General features: G+C 44.1%; 1 protein-coding gene across 4 annotated transcripts in view; it reads right to left on the reverse strand.

Moving 5' to 3' along the window:
* SGCG (sarcoglycan gamma) overlaps nucleotides 1-20120 on the reverse strand; it is a 678395-nt gene that overhangs the window by 71908 nt on the left and 586367 nt on the right. For all 4 annotated transcript variants that reach the window (XM_073613440.1, XM_073613439.1, XM_073613441.1 and 1 more), the window contains exon 6: nucleotides 14215-14287. In XM_073613440.1, the coding sequence (XP_073469541.1) occupies nucleotides 14215-14287 (73 nt within the window). The remainder of the gene's footprint in view (nucleotides 1-14214; nucleotides 14288-20120) is intronic.

Here is a 20120-nt window from a genome sequence, read left to right on the forward strand (position 1 = left end):
GACACAAACTCCATCCCTTTCTACCTGTCAGAACAGCGATCTTCCTTGTTCACATAGGCAGTTTGCAGATCTGTCTCTTTGCCTGATGATCGGCAGGTGCTGGAGGACATTGCGTACCCGGCACCCACCCATCGGTTTCCGCTGTGTTTAATCACAGCAGAAGCAAGCTGGCGGCGGTGAGCCCCCTACTCGGAAGTACAGGATCATGTATATACTATGCCTTGAAAAAGTATTCACCCCCTTGGCAATTTTCGTGTTTTGTTGCCACAACCTGGAATTAACATGGATTGTTTGAGGATTTGTATCATTTAATTTACAGAACATGCCCACAACTTTGAAGATTTTTTCTATTGTGAAGCAAACAACAAACAGGACAAAATAACAGAAAAAGTCAATGTGCATAACTATTCACCCCTCTAAAGTCAATACTTTGTAGAGCCACCTTTTGCGGTTATCACAGCTCCAAGTCACTTTGGATAAGTCTCTATGAGCTTGCCACATCTTACCACTGGGAATTTTGCCCATTTCTCCTTGCAAAACTGCTCCAGCTCCTTTAAGTTGGATGGTTTGCGCTTGTGAACAGCAATCTTTAAGTCTGACGACAGATTTTCTATTGGATTGAGGTCTGGGCTTTGACTAGGCCATGCCAACACTTTTACATGTTTCCCCTTAAACCACTCAAGTGTTGCTTTAGCAGTGTGTTTGGGGTCATTGTCCTGCTGGAAGGTGAACCTCCGCCCTAGCCTAGTACCTAGTGATACAGGTTTTGCTCAAGAATATCCCTGTATTTAGCACCATCCATCTTTCCCTTAACTGTGACCAGTTTCCAGGCCCGACTGCTGAAAATCATCCCCACAGCATGATGCTGCCACCACCATTTTTCACTGTGGGGATGGTGTTCTTTGGGTGATGTGATGTGTTGGGTTTGCGCCAGACATAGCGTTTTCTTTGATGGACAAAAAGTTCAATTTTAGTCTCATCAGGCCAGAGCACCTTCCTCCATACATTTTGGGAGTTTACCACATGCCTTTTTGCAAACTCAAAATGTGCCATTTTGTTTTTTGCTGAAAGGAATGGCTTTTGTCTGGCCACTCTGCCATAAAGTCCAACTCTATGGAGCGTACGACTTATTGTCGTCCTATGTACAGATACTCCAGTCTCTGCTGTGAAACTCTGCAGCTCCTCCAGGGTTACCTTATGTCTCTGATTAATGCCCTCCTTGCCCAGTCCGTGAGATTTGGTGTGCGGCCGTCTCTTGGCAGGTTTGCTGTTGTGCCATGTTCTTTCCATTTGGTTATGATAGATTCGATGGTGCTCCTAGGGATCATCAAAGATTTGGATATTTTTTTATAACCTAACTCTGACTTGTACTTCTCAACAACATTGTCCCTTACTTGTTTGGAGAGTTCCTTGGTCTTCATGGCAGTGATTGGTTCGTGGTGTCTCTTGCTTAGGTGTTGCAGCCTCTGTGGCCTTTCAAAAAGGTGTGTATATGTAATTACAGATCATGTGACACTTAGATTATACACAGGTGGACATCATTTCACTAATTATGTGACTTCTGAAGGTAATTGGTTGCACCAGAGCTTTTTATGGGCTTCATAACACAGGAGGTGAATACATACAAACATGCCGATTATCATTTTTTTATTTCTGAAAAATAGTTTTATGTATATGTAGCACTTACCCCCGAAGAAGCGGCTGGTATTTGATTGGGCTTACCGTTCCTTTACTGTTTAACCATATCCGTCATAGGGGTCCCATTAAAGACTTATTTCACTGATTTTAGCTCCGACACACAGTCTCTTTTTCCAATGCTTTATTTAAGAAAGATACATGCAATAGGGGGATGAAAGGTTTAGGGGAATTCAGGTACCTTGGAATTGCAGATCAAGAACACTTTCTTTGATCCAGAGGACAACAACTCCACAACTGGATTCAGCAACCACCGGATAGGCCTCTCTCACTGACCCAGCAGCCGATGCGATGCTCAGTCATAGTCTCTGCCACAGACTTTAAGATTTGGTATAACTGTTACACAATCCTCTGCCACAGGATTGGGTAGTTAGCGACTTTTTGCAATGTCAAGGCTTGATCACATAGTACCAGTTCCCCTCTTCCGAACCTATGGTACTGTGTGGTAGGTGACCCGGGATACATCCTCCAACTGTGTCTCCAGGCTCTTCTAGAGGCACCGGCCTTATTGCGCAGTCCTCTCCTGAAAAGTCCTCCCCTGGATCCTCCAGTCGCTCGATTTCTTCCCGCAGGCAAGACAGCACAGGACCATCCCTGGATTGTAAGCCCCAAGACTTTTGGGCCTACCTTCAGTAACGACGCCTTGGGCCACCCGGCCCCGAGACAATTTAACGGCGACACACCTTAGGCCAGGAGGGCCATCAGGTCAGAACTCCTTTCCTGTCACAGGGTCTGTCCCTTAAGTAGCCCCTCCCATAATGCACAGCAGGCAGACCACACCCACTGACCGTTTCTGGGCAAGGAGGCACTCAATACACCCAGCTTGTTGCAATTTCCAACCTTGGCTGAAATAATAGGGCGCTATCCCTAGGCCAAGGGGAAAACCACACAACCAGCCAAGCTGAAACTGAACCAGAATTTACAATAATGGCAGTCTGAGCTAAACTACAGTTCAGACAACTAAATTTTTATTTATAGCGTCTGTATTGAAAATACCAGCGCTACACACTCCCCCTGCTGCAATAGACGATGTCCTCATCGTCTGAAAAAGAAAAAGAAAGACTCTCAGTCCTGAGAGTCAAGTACCTGAATTCTAAACTTGGATAGGAAGGGAAAAAAAAGGTGAATTGGCAACAAACTGTACATTTAACGGTAATACACACAGGAGAATTACAGTAACATAGTTCCCCAGATCTGACTCTCTATCTAAACCACCCATTCTCCAGCAGCTTGACAGAAGATTCCAGTTGAACCTGAAACAAAACACAAAAGGAAAATCCAAGACATACATATCAATATACAACAGAGGAAGCAAAGCCCCATCTCCCAGCAGATGAAACTCTCTTTCCCCAGAATTTTCCCTTTTTTTTTTCTTAAGTGCAAAAATGTAACCGTAGTTGTGCAAACTCCTATCACCTAGTGGCAGAAAACATTATAACAAGTCCTTGATGCAGGTGTTAGAGCAGGTAGAAAATCTTGACTCACAGATGGCATTTAACTAACACTACCTAACTATAGTCTACACAGTCCTCATAGCATAAAGACTTTCTTCTTCTAGAACCGGCATTAGCAGAACAGTCGCTGTGGCGGATCACCAATAAAAGCAAGGATCAGGCAATGTCAAAACTTTTCCTTGTGCATCCACAGTGGTAATAAAGTATACAACATCATCCTTGCCCGGTCGGCAGATGACGACTTTATCCGCGTAAATGTGTCTCCCGTAGCTCCAATGCAAAAGACATCCGTAAAAACGATCATCCATATCTGAAGAACAACCTGTTTTCCTGAAAGGCTTCGGCACTTTTAAGTAGTCCCAAACATCCTCACGGTACCAGCTCTCTCTGTTTTCCTCAATCTCTCTCATGATCTCTCTGGAAACATAGGCAAACTCTAGTCCATACTCAGTGACTACTCGTTTGTTCAGCAACCACTGTGATCGGGCAAGCCTTGGCAGAGATCGAGTGCTTCCCAACCCAGGAGGTACACAGGAATTTGGCGATTTGTACACCATACTCACAGGCAATTTGTTTGGCCCAGACAAACTAATATTTTCAGTCACAGTCTCGCTAGCAACTGCAGGGGTCTCCACTGGAGTTGATGTACTCCCCGAGTCCATTGCTATCCAATCAGACAGGTTAAAGGCTGAAGCAACATCATCGACATTTGCCCATAGCATCTCCTGAGACATGGTTTCAAACAAGTCATCGTCTCCGGAGATATCCGTCAGAGAGTCTATTTCAGAATCCCGTAACTTCTCTGCGGGCACATATTTGCAAACAGTCCCTTTATGTACATTCCCCTAAGATCTCTTACCCGTTCCTGTCGTGGATTCCTCAGGAATAGCTTCTTTCTCTGGATCCGGTTCAGGTAGTCTCTGGGGTAGGCCTCGACCATGGTCGCAGGAGGCTTTCACATATCCCACCTTCTTTTGGGCGGGTGCAGCGAACTGGGTAGTTGTAGAAGTGACAGTGGTAGTAGTGTCTACTGTTAGTTCTCGGATAGCTGTAACAGCGCCATCCCTCCTCAGGAATGTTTGAGGTAGCAGATTTGGAGAAAATAGGCCCAGCCGTAGAGGCGAACGTAGCGGTCTCCTCTATGGCGATGCCCATCCGGTAGGCACGAGGTGGCATGGTGGATTGTTCTACGGCAAACAGGTACTCCCCGCAGTGTAGACATTGGACAAATGGACGGGGGTTTGCAACCAGTCCTTCACACCTGTTGCATAACATACCCAAGGCCTCAACATCTCCCTTCGTGTAGATGAAACACCCATGTGGTTTCAAGCGAATACCAGTGTCCGTCAGCAACGTTCCAAGCAGCCTGACACTTATAGCGGTACCCCTAGGGAACATCCTGGGTCCCATAGCAGACTGCATTCCTAGCATTTGGAACATGGCTTGCAACAATCAGATCTTCCCTCTGAAAGTTCAGACACACACACGCGGTGTCTCACGCAGCAAGTAAACAGAGGACTCCTCCCACTGGTTCCTCTGGTTACGCAGCTCTCTGGCTTTCTTGACTCCGCCCACAGCTCACGCGGCCAGGTAGTGACCTTGCAATTAACCACCTTTTAGAACAATGGCACAGTCCAGAACCCTCTATTGCATAAGTTCCCGGTAAACAGTTTCTTTTAGCTGCGAGAGGTAAGGGTAAATCCCAGACGAGCCCCCACATGTAGCACTTACCCCCGAAGGAGTGGCTGGTATTTGATTGGGCTTACCGTTCCTTTACTGTTTCACCATATGCATCATAGGGGTCCCATTAAAGACTTCTTTCACTGATTTTAGCTCCGACACACAGTCTCTTTTTCCAATGCTTTATTTAAGAAAGACACATGCAATAGAGGGATGAAAGGTTTAGGGGAATTCAGGTACCTTGGAATTGCAGATCAGGAACACTTCCTTTGATGCAGAGGACAACAACTCCACAACTGGATTCAGCAACCACCGGATAGGCCTCTCTCACTGACCCAGCAGCCGATGCGATGCTCGGTCATAGTCTCTGCCACAAACTTTAAGATTTGGTATAACTGTTACACAATCTTCTGCCACAGGATTGGGTAATTAGCGACTTTTTGCAATGTCAAGGCTTGATCACATAGTACCAGTTCCCTTATTCCGAACCTACGGTACTGTGTGGTAGGTGACCTGGGATACATCCTCCATCTGAGTCTCCAGGCTCTTCTAGAGGCACCGGCCTTATTGCGCGGTCCTCTCCTGAAAAGTCCTCCCCTGGATCCTCCAGTCGCTCGGCTTCTTCCCGCAGGCAAGACAGCACAGGACCATCCCGGGATCGGTAAGCCCCAAGACTTTTGGGCCCACCTTTAGTAACGACGCCTTGGGCCAGCTGGCCCCGAGACAATTTAGCAGCAACGACACACCTTAGGCCAGGAGGGCCATCAAGTCAGAACTCCTTTCCTGTCACGGGGTCTGTCCCTTAAGTAGCCCCTCCCATAATGCACAGCAGGCAGACCACACCCACTGACCATTTCCGGGCAAGGAGGCATCCCTAGGGCAAGGGGAAAACCAGACAACCAGCCAAGCTGAAACAGAACCAGAATTTACAATAATGGCAGTCTGAGCTAAACTACAGCTTCAGACAACTACATTTTTATTTATAGAGTCTGTATTGAAAATACCAGCGCTACATATATATTTTTCTAATTTTACTGTGTATTGTCTTGTTGAGTACCTGTGTATTGTCTTGTTGAGTACCTGTGTATTGTCTTGTTGAGTATTAGTGTCAGGAAGCTAGTTGTTAGGTAATTTGGACAGGGTATAATCCCAATCCTCATTAAATTAATAGGTGCGATTCCAGGCGGGTGTGGAGAGGCGACTCGTTGTACATCTTGTGACATGTAGGCGTTCCTTGATCATCCGATCGAGGGTGAATACTGCTGTGGAAAATGTAAGCACATTGTTTCCCTGGAAGCCCAGGTTCTGAATCTGGGGAAGCAACTGTCAGCACTGAGAAGTCTCTCCATACTAAAGGAGAGCCAGGAATGTACACGGCAGGTGCCGGCAGGGGCCAGCACAGAGGCGGGTGCAGACAAAGAGGTGCAGGCACTAGGAAAGAGTAGATGGGTGACAGTCAGGAAGGGTAGAGGGGGAAGTGCCAGGGAGGCCGATCCAGGGCTGGGGCATCCCAATAAGTATGCTCCATTGAGTGACATTGGTGAAACCAGTCAAAGACCAGCACTGCTGGAGCTGAGGGACTCTCTTAGCTGCCAGGGGAAGAACTCATCCAGTGAGAGTGGAGGGGAAGCGAAGGGAAAGGAAAGACAAATTCTGGTGATAGGGGACTCAATTCTTAGAAGGACAGAGAGGCCAATCTGTATCAAAGACCTGAAGCCCCGAACTGTATGTTGTCTAATGGGCTACTGGGTCCGGCACATCATGGATCTTGTGGACAGATTACTGGGAGGGGCTAGGGAAGACCTGGCTGCCATGGTGCACGTTGGCACCAATGACAAAGTCAGAGGCAGATGAAGTGTCCTAAAGAACGATTTTAGGGACTTGGGAGCTAAATTGAGGAAAAGGACCTCCAAGGTAGTATTCTCAGGAATACTACCAGTACATTGAGCCACACCAGAAAGGCAGAGGGAGATTAGGGAAGTAAATAAGTGGCTGAAGAGCTGGTGTAGTAAGGAGGGTTTTAGGTTCCTGGAGGACTGGGCTGACTTTTCAGTCGATAACCAGTACTATAGAAGGGATGGACTGCACCTAAATGAGGAAGGTGCAGATCAGCTGGGAATGAAGATGGCCAAAAAGTTAGAGGGGTTATTAAACTAGGCGATGGTGGGAGGGTCCAGAGGTAGAGATAGTCAGCGCGGAACATATTCTAGAGGGTAGTAATTGAGGGGCATTAGTGATAGGTTGACCAAAGCACGTAAACCCAAGGTAAGTATAGTAGCAAGTCCTAGTTGCAATCTCGGAACACCCAATAAGAGGAAAACATGCGACAGGTCTAAACTATGTGGCATGCGCACCAATGCCAGGAGCCTGGCAAACAAGATGGGTGAACTAGAGATACTGTTGTACGAGGAGGATTTGGATTTTGTGGGAATTTCAGAGACCTGGTTCAACAGCTCTCATGATTGGCTGGCAACCATTCAAGGGTATAACCTTTATCGCAAGAATAGAGAAAGTAAAAAAGGGGAAGGGGTATGCCTATATATCAAGAATAATGTAGAAGTGAATGTGAGAGATGACATCACTAAGGGAGCTAGGGAGGAGGTGGAATCCTTATGGGTAGAGCTCCACAGGGATGAAGCCAAGGGGAAAAAATACCGGGAGTATGCTATAGGCCCCCTAGCCCGAGGGAGGAAGGGGAGACAGATCCAATCACAAATTGGATTAGCAGCAAGGATGGGAAGTGTTATCATAATGGGGGATTTTAATTATCCAGACATAGACTAGGTGGAGAGAACTACACATTCATCCAAGGCTCACCAGTTCCTAAATGTCTTGCAGGACAATTTTATGGGTCAGATGGTAGACCCAACAATACAGACCTGATCACGGATGTGGATATACGGGGCAATTTAGGTAACAGCGAACAGCGAGGTCAATTTGCTTCAGTATAAATCACACAAATAGGAAGCATAAGGGGAATACAAAGACACTGAATTTCAAAAGAGGCAACTTCCCTAAACTACGAACCTTGCTAAAAGGCATAAATTGGGATAAAATCTTAAAGCGGGGGTCCACCTATCTATCGTTTTTTTTTTTTTTGAGTTCATTCACAAACTTTTCTTCTCAGCATTACATACTCACATATTGTGTGTAATATGTCCGCCTGTCTCAGATTTCGTCGGAAAGAATAACTTATATTATTCACTGCAGGCAGTTTCCATCTTCATTGTGGGCATTTGAAGCCCACAAGCATTTATTTCCTGGATGTGGTGAATGCTGTGCTCCCAGCATTCACCGCTTGTTCCCGCACATGCTCAGTGGCATCCTGGGAAGCCTGAGACTAGCTCCCAGGAGTCTGGGAGAGGCTAGAAACATGCCTGCTCCCACGGGAGGAGAACCAGGAAGTGCAAAGAAGAATAGAAAAATAAAAGGTAATTACGGCGATTTAAATTTTTTAAAACGGCATGTCAGCATCTAGGCAAGGAAGAGAATACATACAGATATTGTTCAAAATTTGGGTGGAACCCCGCTTTAAGAACAAAGAACACGGAGGAGAGATGGGTTTTCTTTAAGAGCATATTGAATAAGGGCATTAGCCAATGCATCCCTTTGGATAATAAATTTAAAAGAGCAAACAAAAGTCCTGGATGGCTTAACTCCAATGTAATGCATATAAAAGCAAAGGAGAATGCCTTAATAAAAGACAAGGTTGGGGGATCATCCTCAGCTTTCAGACTATATAAAGAATGCAACAAGAAATGTAAGGGTATAATAAGGACGGCTAAGATAGAACATAAAAAAGACACATAGCGGAGGAGAGCAAAAAAAAATTCCAAGAACTTCTTTAAGTATGTAAACTAGGGTTGTCCCGATACCACTTTTTTAGGACCGAGTACAAGTACCGATACTTTTTTTCAAGTACTCGCCGATGCCGATTACCGATACTTTTTTTTTAATGTCACGTGACAGTTTTTTTTTTGCTATTTTTTTTTGGGGGGGGGGGGGTGAACGTTGTATGTGTGTGTGGTTTTTTTTTGTTTTCTTTTACAATTTTTATTTTTTACAATAATATTTTTTTATTATTTATTGTTTTTTTTTTAAATCAGCCCTGTTGGGGGGCTTTGGTGAGATATCAGGGGTCTTAACAGACCTCTGATATCTCCCCCTTGAAACAGAGAAAGAGACAGAGGATAGAGATTCCCCAGTCCCTTTCTCTGCAGCGTCAGCTGCACTGAGAATGAATGGAGAGAAGACAGCGGCTCCTCTCTATTCATAAACTGACACATCGTAATCACAGAAGATTACAATGTTTCAGTTATGTGAATGGACAGAGTCAGCTGACTCTATCCATACACAAAGGAAGGAGGGGGAGGACGGAGGAACTGAGGGGGAGAACGGAGGGAACAGATGAGAGAGGAATGCAGGGGACAGATAAGGATAGAGGAACGGAGGGGGAGAGATAAGGAGAGAGGAACGGAGGGGGAGTACGGAGGGGGACAGATAAGGATAGAGGAACGGAGGGGGAGTACGGAGGGGACAGATAAGGATAGAGGAATGCAGGGGACAGCGGAGAGGCACAGAGGAAAGGAGGGGGCACGGAGGAGGATGCAGTGACAGTCAGCTGTGAGCGATCACCGCTGTCTGTCACTAAAGCTGGTGAAAGCCGCTGGGGGAGAATCCTGTAACTCCCCCACGCGCCGATCACAGCTGTCTTCCAGGTATCGGGGGAAGCATCGGGAGCATTTGCCCGAGTACAAGTACTTGGGCAAATGCTCGGTATCGGTGCCGATACCGATACTAGTATCGGTATCGGGACAACCCTAATGTAAACAGTAAAAAAGGGAGGACAGACCATATTGGCCCCATAAAGAATGAGGAAGGACATCCGGTTACAAAGAATGGGGAGATGGCGAAGGTATTGAATTTATTCTTCTCCTCAGTCTTCACGAGGGAATCGGGGGGCTTCAGTAACCAAAACTGCAGTGTTTATCCTCATGACACATCACAGGAAGCACCTCCATGGTTAACAGAGGACAGAATTAAAATTAGACTTGGGAAACTTAACATTAATAAATCACTGGGACTAGATGGCTTGCACCTAAGAGTACTTAGGGAACTCAGTCAAGTAATTGCCAGACCATTGTTCCTAATTTTTACTGACAGTCTACTGACTGGAATGGTACCAGCTAATTGGAGAAAAGCCAATATAGCACCAATATTTAAAAAGAGTCCAAAATACATCCCTGAGAATTACAGACCAGTTAGCCTAACATCAATAGTATGTAAACTCTTGGAGGGGATGATAAGGAACTATATACAAGATTTTAGTAATGAGTACGGTATCATTAGCAGTAATCAGCATGGATTCATGAAGAATCGTTCTTGCCAAACCAATCTATTAATCTTCAATGAGGAGGTGAGTTGCCATCTAGATAAAGGAAGGCCCATAGACGTGGTGTATCTGGATTTTGCAAAAGCATTTGACACAGTTCCCCATAAATGTTTACTGTACAAAATAAGGTCTGTTGGCATGGACCATAGGGTGAGTACATGGATTGAAAACTGGCTTCAAGGGCGAGTTAAGAAGGTGGTGATACATTGGGAGTACTTGGAATGGTCAGGGGTGGGTAGTGAGATCCCCAGGGTTTTGTGCTGGGACCAATCATGTTTATTTGTTCATAAACGACCTGGAGGATGGGGTAAGTAGTTCAATCTCTGTATTTGCGGACGATACTAAGCTAAGCAGGCAATAACTTCTCTGCAGGATGTGGAAACCTTGCAAAAAGATCTGAACAAATTAATGGGGTGGGCAACTACATGGCAAATGAGGTTCAATGTAGAAAAATGTAAAATAATGCATTTGGGTGGCAAAAATATGAATGAAATCTATACATTGGGGGGAGAACCTCTGGGGGAATCTAGGATGGAAAAAGACCTGGGGGTCCTAGTAAATGATAGGCTCAGCAATGGCATTCAATGCCGAGCTGCTGCTAACAAAGCTAACAGAATATTGGCATGCATTAAAAAGGGGATTCATTCCAGAGATAAAACAATAATTATTCCTCTCTACAAGACTCTGGTCCGGCCGCACCTAGAGTATGCTGTCCAGTTCTGGGCACCAGTCCTCAGGAAGGATGTACTGGAATTGGAGCGAGTACAAAGAAGGGCAACAAAGCTAATAAAGGGTCTGAAGGATATTAGTTATGAGGAAAGGTTGCGAGCACTGAACTTATTCTCTCTGGAGAAGAGACGCTTGACAGGGGATATGATTTCAATTTACAAATACCGTACTGGTGACCCCACAATAGGGATACAATTTTTTTGCGGAAGGGAGTTTACCAAGACTCGTGGCCACTCATTAAAATTAGAAGAAAGGTTTAACCTTAAACTACGTAGAGGGTTCTTTACTGTAAGAGCGGCAAGGATGTGGAATTCCCTTCCACAGGTGGTGGTCTCAGTGGGGAGCATCGATAGTTTCAAGAAACTATTAGATAAGCACCTGAACAACCACAACATACAGAGATATACAAGGTAATACTGACATATAATCACACACATAGCTTGGACTTGATGGACTTTTTTCGACCTCAACTACTATGTAACTATATAACTTCACCAACTTAGAGACTATTGTGTTCTGATCCATCACATAAAATTCAGATGAAAAAAACATTGAACTAAAGGCTGTAATGTAACAAAATCAGTAAAAAGCCAAGGGGGGTGAATACTTTTGCAAGGTGCTGTATACACAGCTGCTGTCCTGTAGCAGTAAAACTGCTATAGGGTGTACAAGAAGTGGTTAAAAGGGAACAGAACCCTCCTATCTTCCTATCTGCCAAGGACAAAGCCATCTAAACCTGGTCATATAAAGTTTAGTATTTTTTTTCACATCTTTTCTATATAAGATTCTTAAGCACTGCCAAACTGTAAGTATTTGAATCTAACCCAGTCTACTGTGTTGGTTAGTGGTATCTGAAAACACCATCTACCATTCCACCGCCAAAATTATACAAAGCATCACATACTTTTAATTCTTTCCTCACCTAAATATCCACGTTATTTGAACTGTACAGTATAACAGAGCAATTCCTGTAGTGAAGCAAGGTGAGAATCTAGAAATGCAGTACCTTCCCAGTAGTAACAAGGGCAGTAATACTGATCTGACACATTACCAATGTTACTCCTGACAAAGTGGCTCTGCCATTATAAGAGGTGCGTGGGTTTGTCTGTTTAATGAATAAGCCATCTTTTGCCTCCCTGCCGTTTGTGTCAACTTCTACCTTAGCCAATACATTCATATTTTCTCTTTAGCTCAGTTCAGATATTCTTTTACGCTACACACATATTACATTTACCACACATTACTGAGCATGAAAATGAGTAATGGTTTATTTATTAAATTTGAAATTGCTTTCCACTAAGAACTGGTTATTTTATAGACACAGCTAAAAAGAGAGAGGCAGTTTACTGTACAGACTATTCTGAATACTCAATTGTGATTTACAAGTGGGCTTGCTTTAGGTATTTTTAAGGGCTAGGTTGCACTGTTTGTAATTTTGTATACCCAAGTTTTTTTTAACTATATAGATAAACTGTTTGGAGTGTTTTCTTTCTCTTTTGGCCATATAAGGGCATATGTTGACAGGCCTTAAAGTGGATATAAACCCACCACTCACCCAGTATACACTAATGGCACAGTATTAATGTATATATACATGTAAGCCTCCGGCATGTATCCCTACCTTGCAAATGTCACCCCCTTCAGCAGTAGGAGCCCCACAAAACTCTGGAATCAGTGGGTGGGTCTCTTTGCCAGAGCTCGGTGGGTGGATTTGTGATGTCACAAGACTCCCCGCCCACCTCTACACTCTCCTATTCCTGAGTTTTGAGTAACATCCAGTCTAAACTCAGGAAAGGCACCACATGGCTTCAGATTGCCCAATCATGCTGAGCTGTGGAGCAGCCAATGTTGGGAGAGCTGGAGCAGAAAGGAGGGGGGATGTGAAGCTGGAATTTTAACACTCTCTCTCTACTCTCATATTGTTCATGAGATAAAGAAATCCAATGTCAGTCACAGCAGTGGTGGAAGTGGCAGCACAAACTTATCTGTGTGTCGTTTTTTATCTTACTACAAAAAGACAAGAGAATTGCTCAGAGCTGGATTAACTCTTCGTGGTAAGACTGGGCACAGATGACTTGACATCCTCTACTGTAACAGGTAGAAGTCTTCATTAAAATATTTTTTTTTTAGGTTTACATCCACTTTAAGCTTGTGTCAATAGCATCAGTTTGAGATATAATCAGACCATTAACGTGGTTGTAAACCCATAGCTCCCAACTGTCCCTGATTTTGAGGGTCTGTCCCTGATTTGGAACAATGTCCCTCTGTCCCTCTTTTCTCTTCATTTGTACCTCATTTTGGTCTAATCTATATAGTTGTATAAAAATGCACTTTTTATCTTTCAAAAAGTGTTTCCAATGTTTTCATCCAATTTCTAAACTGCAGCATTTGTAAATTTTAAAAGCCAATATAAAGGAATAGTAGTGGTAAAAAAGCACTTGTGGGTTTAACTAATCTTTTTTTTGTATAATTGTCCTTTAAGGAAGCGTGACGGGGGGGGGGGGTTTCCTATGCATGCATACGTTTGCTAATAGGTGTCCCTTGTTCCCATCTCAAAAAGTTGGGAGGTATGGTAAACCCCATTCATTAAATTGGAACTAAGCACATATATCTGTAGTGTTTACTTATCTCTCTCCAAAGCTCTAAGTGTGGTTTCTCTCTGGTGCTTTGTTCCTCTGTGATCAGTATGAGGCACTTCTGAAAAGTTCTCCTACACATGAGATAACATGAGCCCAAAATTTGTGTTGGGGAGGGAGATTAGCAGGGATCTGGTCTATTCAGACTATAGCTCTGCATGTTCTTTCGTTCCTCTGCCTATGTGGAGGGGGGGGGGTGTAGGTGCGGACTCCCCACCCACCCCTATGTAGTGCTGAAAGAGGAAAAAAGATTGCTAACATTGCTCTTTTCAAAGGGTGTAGAAAGGGGAAGACAGTAGATATACAAGTAAAACATATGTAGGAGGATTTAATCTCTGTGTATCATCTGAGGCTATTCACTTCACTGGGTATATGTAAGGGGTTTACATCCACTTTAAGAATTCCTTGACAGATGCATTTAAACTGCAGACGATCTCATTCTGAGCTGCAATTGACCTGCTTGAACTGGATTTTGCATTCCCATGGACTTGTATGGAGGTGCAAAACCATTTTGAAGCAAACAAAAGTCTGTTGACACAGGCTCTAAAGCAGCTTGCACTCTTCCTGGCATACCACAGTGGTGCAATCCCTCACCCTTGGTAAAAGTATTACCAGTGTTACTCCATACCTGAGTTGCTTTGAGGAATCAGCTCTAACTAAAGGAGTTTCCACCGAGTGTTCAAACAAAGCACCTTCAGCACCTGAAACAAAAACAAAATCATATATGGTTAACATCAGGCATTATCGATTACATATCTGTATATCTTATCAATCCATACCAGGCATTCCAGGTCCGGTAAGGATTTTAAGGGGTACCCCTTGCATCGTTTTTTGTTAATTTTGGGCATAGGGTTCCCCCTAAAATCCTTACCAGACCCGGAATGCCTGGTATGGAATGGGGGGGGGCCCACACTGTTTGTTTTCTGAATTTTTCTATTGCCAGTATTCTTTTGTTTGCATTACAGCTCTCAGCCGGGAAGCCCGCTGACAGCTAATGAGCCAAAATCCATGCCAGACCCTTATCAGAGCATGCAACCCAGCAGGTCAAGAAAGGGAGGGGACAAGCGAGTGCCCCCCTCCTGAACCATACAAGGCCACATGCCCTCAACATGGGGGGTTCCACCCCAAAGCACCTTGTCCCCATGTTGATGGGAACAAGGGCCAGTTCCCCACAACTCTGGGTTATCGGAATCTTGAAGCCCCCCTTATCCTGGCCCCCCACCTATGTGAATGAGTATGGGGCATAGTACCCCTACCCATTCTCCAAACAAGTGCAAAAAGTAAAAAAAGACACTACACAAGTTTTTGGCAATTTCTTTGTTTTTGATTTTTTAATAATGTCCCCTGATGTAGATCCATCAATCATGCTGTCGGCCGCCCCCGAAAAAAACAAAAAAAACCCTCCGGCCTTGTTGAAGGCTCCCCTCCAACTGCCTGCTCCTCCATCTAAAATTTCTTAAAAAGCTAAGGGGCTGGATGACCCAATGACGTCAGTGGGTGACCCCGTCCCTTGTAATGTCATTGATCAAGGCGTGCTGGAATTCGTTAGAAAATGAATAAACAAAACAAAATTAAACAAAACTAGACTAAAAGAATTTCAAAATGAATCAACTAAACAAAATTAGTAACATAACAAATCTATCCAAAACAAATTTTTCTGTTCTGTCTACTTTGCTGTACTGGGATTGCATTAGGCTAATACTAAGTCAAATTTGGGTACTTATATTGCTTGCTTTTCAAAAAATACATTTAAGCATGTAGTAATTAGTACAGAACTGTATGATTTTTCATATACTATCTGCTTGTAATTACAATTATAGAGATGGAATTGTGTACATTACTTCAGAAGTAAAGTCAGGTTTAATTCTAGTAATGGAGTAAGTAAGCCTGTAAAATGTTAATGAGACACAAAACAGTGAAAGAATGGACAGTTGCTTCTAGCAAGTACAAAGTACCACAAACATGTGCCTTGTGAATTTGCACAAAACCTACTTTGGTCAGAGGACAGGAGGTGTGCCTAGAGAAGAAATGGTTTCCAGCAAAATGGGGCTTAAATTACTTCCTTACATAGGAATACTATGCAACTGGTGTCCATTATGTCTCAATACCTCTCTTTCCTTGTCTTGTATACAGTACTTACAATTGTATGAGTTATTTCTTGTATGTAGGGGTGGGCTGAACGACCCCCTGTTCAGTTTACACCAGAACTTTCGAACATCGCTAAAGTTTGGAACCGAATAACAAACGCCATGAAGTCTATGGTACCTGTACTGGAAAAATCAAAAGTGCCAATTTTGAAGGCTTATATGCATGTAATTAGGCATACAATGGTTATGGTGGTCTGGATACTGCCCTGCGGGACATGTATCAATGAAAAAAAGTTTGTAAAAAATTTCACTTTTAAATGAGCAGTAATTTATTGATGCTTAAAGTGAAAGCATAAAAATGAAAAAATTCCTTTCAATATAGTGCCTGGGGGGTCGCCTTAGTCTACCTGTAAAGTAGCACTTTTGCATTTATAAAGCCAAAAAAAATGACATTTTCCCTGCAAGCTTTCTTTATTTTGTAAGCAATGGCTTGCGGAGCCAGTCTGTATGATGAGGCCACAATGTAGTGCACTGGGAACAAGATTAGAGTTTTTTTGGATAAATTCTGATGTCTCTTCAGCACTTTGGATAGAACTAACTGGTGCGAAAATATTGGTCTTTGGGTGTTTCTGGCACTTTCACATCATAACCTAATAGAGGTACTCTTGATAAAAGCAAGAATTGGCCTTTCTGTCAAAAATTGCAATGATATGCACCTGTCAAACATATGCGTAAAATTTGGTCTTTGGGTGTCGGTGGCGCCTTCACACCGTAACCCTATTGAGGTACTCTTGATGAAAGCAAGAATTGTCCTTGCTGTCAAAAATTAAAATGACATGCACCTGTCAAACAGGTGCTGAAAATTTGGTCTTTGGGTGTCGGTGGCGCCTTCATACCGTAACCCTATTGAGGTACTCTTGATGAAAGCAAGAATTGGCCTTGCTGTCAAAAATTTAAATGATATGCACCTGTCAAACAGGTGCTGAAAAATTGATATTTGGGTGTTGGCGCCTTCACACCATAACCCTAATGAGGTACTCTTGATGAAAGCAAGAATTGGCCTTGCTGTCAAAAATTGCAATGATATGCACCTGTCAAACAGGTGCAAAAAAATTGGTCTTTGGGTGTTAATTGTGCCCATGAAACCTACACCAAAAAAATTCTTCCAGGTGAAATCAACACCCACAACGCTAGGCAGCCTAGAAGTTCTGCAGGGGTTCCACATCCCAAAAACACTTGATCAGCGACATCGGCATCAGGGGCTTCATAGCTGCTGGTAATCCAAGACTAATTCATTTTGAGAAATGTCAGACGGTTCACGGAGTCTATGGACAGACACATTCTATTATCAGTAATAAAACCTCCACTGAATGCCAGTTTGGAAAGCACGTTGGATGCTGGGCAGCCCAGCAGCTCAATTGCATACTGGGAAAGTTCTGGCCACAGGCCTATTTTCATGACCCAGTAAACCAGTGGATCATCGACTGGAAAGCTCTCAATCTCTGATTTCGCCCCTAGATAATCATCCACCATGTGATGCAGACACTGCCAATGGGATGTGAAAGCTGACAGCCCTGGGCGGCGAGGACTAACAAAATTGTAAAATGCATCACTTAGGCGGCTGCCTTCTCCACCGCTCCTCTCTTGACCAACAGAAGCCTCAAAACTAGGTTTACCATGACACTGTAACCTACCGGAATCATTAGATAAACTCCTCTTTAAGGTGTCCTCAAGAGATTTCATCTTCTGCCAGGCATGGCACATGTGTCAACTTTCCCTGTCTAAAGGTGGACTGGAGGTTTGTGTCATTAACGCACACCACCATTCCTGGCTCGAGCTGGGGTGGCGTGAACCACCTCTGGGCCTGCCCCTGCAGATCTGCAAGAATCTCTGCTCCAGTGTGGTTCCTTTCCCTTAGAAACACCAGCTGAAGCACTGCATGGCACCTTTTAGCCTGACTCATTGAATAGCCCCTTGAATGCTTAGGGGGTACTTGTGGTTCATAGAACAATTTAGCAGAGGAGGGCATGGAGGAGGAGGAAGAGGGGGTAGAGGTGACAAATATCGTATCATCACTACTAGCTATATGGAGACGTGGAGGCACAAGCTGCAGCGCTGAGCCCTGTCCTGCATACTTCCGATTTGCAAGCAGAGTTACCCAGTGTGCTGTGAATGAAATATATCGTCCCTGACCATGCTTGCTGGACCATGTGGACTTTTGCGGCTGACTGCCTTGCCCAATGATGCCACAACATTGCCTTCCACGTGATGGTACAGAGCTGAAATGGCCTTAAGTGAAAAAAATTAGCGGCTGGGAACCTGCCATTGTGGTTCAGCACATTCTGCAAATTTGCGGAAGGGGGCAGAATCCACTAGAAGGAAAGGCAGAAGTTGTAGAGCCAGCATCTTTCACAAGCTTGCATTTAGACATTGGGCATGTAGGTGGCAGAGACTGTATTTTTTTATCACTGCAGTAGATGGGGCAGAGAAATTTTTCAGCTATAGGCTACAGCTGGTGGTGTGCTACTGGCAGATGTGCTGCAAGGACCTGGGACACCCTGCGCTATACCATCATCCCTGTCAGTGGAGGCTGCTGAGAGGTCACAAGGTATAGCGGGGGCAGAATAAGGTTAATAAGGAGGAGGAACAGAATTGCGCCCCTTTTGTGTGGCTTTCAGGTGCTCTTGTCAACGGGCTAAGTGGTGGGAGGTTAAATGCCTTGTCAAGAATGTGGTACCCAAATGGCTGATGTGTTTGCCACGCTTGATGTGCTTGAGACAAAGTTTGCAAATTGCAACAGTGCGATCGTCTGCACATGTGCTAAAAAAGGCCCAGACAGCTGAGCTGTGGGAAGTGGACTGGGCGATAACAGCTCCACAATGTGATGGAATAGGCTGGCTGCTCTCTACTCTGTCATGACGGCTGCCTTGTTGGGATTGTGCCTCACCCTCACTCTCTCTTTCCTCCTCTGCTCTATCTGGCACATCAGTGACCTCATCGTCATCATCTCCTCCATCCTCATTACCACTGGAGGCAACTTGGCAATACGCTGCGGCTGGGGAAACATGACTCCCCTCTCTGTAGGCTCATGTTCCTGCCTTCCTCAACCTCAGAACCAACATCTGAATAAAGTAATGGCTGTGCATCATCAAGGAGAAAGTGGCTGACGCTATGTTCAAATAACTCAGCTGACTCCTTCATGCCTAATGCTGAGGCAACGGCAGGAAAAGCTATGGACAAAGAGGCAGGTTTAGCCACTCTGGCAGCTGCGGTGGACTGCGCACTAGTCTCTGCTTGGGTGACAGAGGATGAAGAGGATGAAGATGGTTTAGTAAGCCAGTCCACCATCTCCTCTGCATGCTGTGGCTGGATAGCATAGGCAACATCACTAAACAGAGGAAATGATGCCCTGCCTGAGGACTGACCACATCCACCTTCGCTGCACCCCCTCACAGTGCCATGGGAACGTCTGCCTCTCCTTGTTGTCCTGTCAGACATGATGGGAGGGGGATTCTTATTAACAAAATGTAATAAAGATGTGGAAATGTGTACGTGGATGCACTTTAATGGAAAGTGGTGTTTAGTGCACTTTAACTTGAGTACTCACTACACAGACACAGTCCATTGATACACTATAATATACTGCAGTAAAACTGCACTGATGCACTGCAATATACGGCATTAAACTTGCAGTAACGCACTGAAATATACTTTGTTAAAACATGCACTAACGCACAGACATATACTGTGTTAAACGGCACGTAACACACTGAAATATACTGCATTAAATGTGCTCTAACGCACAGAAATATACTGCATTAAACAGCATGTAACACACTGAAATATACTGTGTTAAACGTGCACTAAAGCATAAAAATATACTGCGTTAAACGGCATGTAACACACTGAAATATACAGCGTTAAACTTGCAGTAACGCACTGCAATACACGGCTTTAAACTTGCAGTAACGCACTGAAATATACGCCATTAAACCTGCAGCAACGCACTGAACTATAATACGTTAAACGGAAGGTGACACAATGAAATATACGGCGTTAAACGTGCACCAACGCACTGAAATATACTGCGTTAAATGGCACGTAACGCATTGAAATATATACGGCGTTAAACTTGCAGTAACACACTTAACTCTACTGCATTAAACGTGCACTTACACACTGAAATATACTGTGTTAAACATGCACTAGCGCACTTAAATATATACTGCGTTAAACAAAACATAATGCACTGAAAAATAGGGTGTTAAACTTGCATTAACGCTCTGCAATACATGGCTTCAAACTTGCAGTAACGCACTGAAATATATGGTGTTAAACCTGCAGCAACGCACTGAACTATAATGCGTTAAATGGAAGGTGATGCACTGAAATATACTGCGTTAAACTGGCAGTAACACACTGAAATTCACTGTGTTAAATGGTCACT

Source organism: Aquarana catesbeiana, linkage group LG02 (genome assembly GCF_042186555.1).
Source record: "Aquarana catesbeiana isolate 2022-GZ linkage group LG02, ASM4218655v1, whole genome shotgun sequence".
NCBI classification, from domain to species: Eukaryota; Metazoa; Chordata; class Amphibia; order Anura; family Ranidae; genus Aquarana; species Aquarana catesbeiana.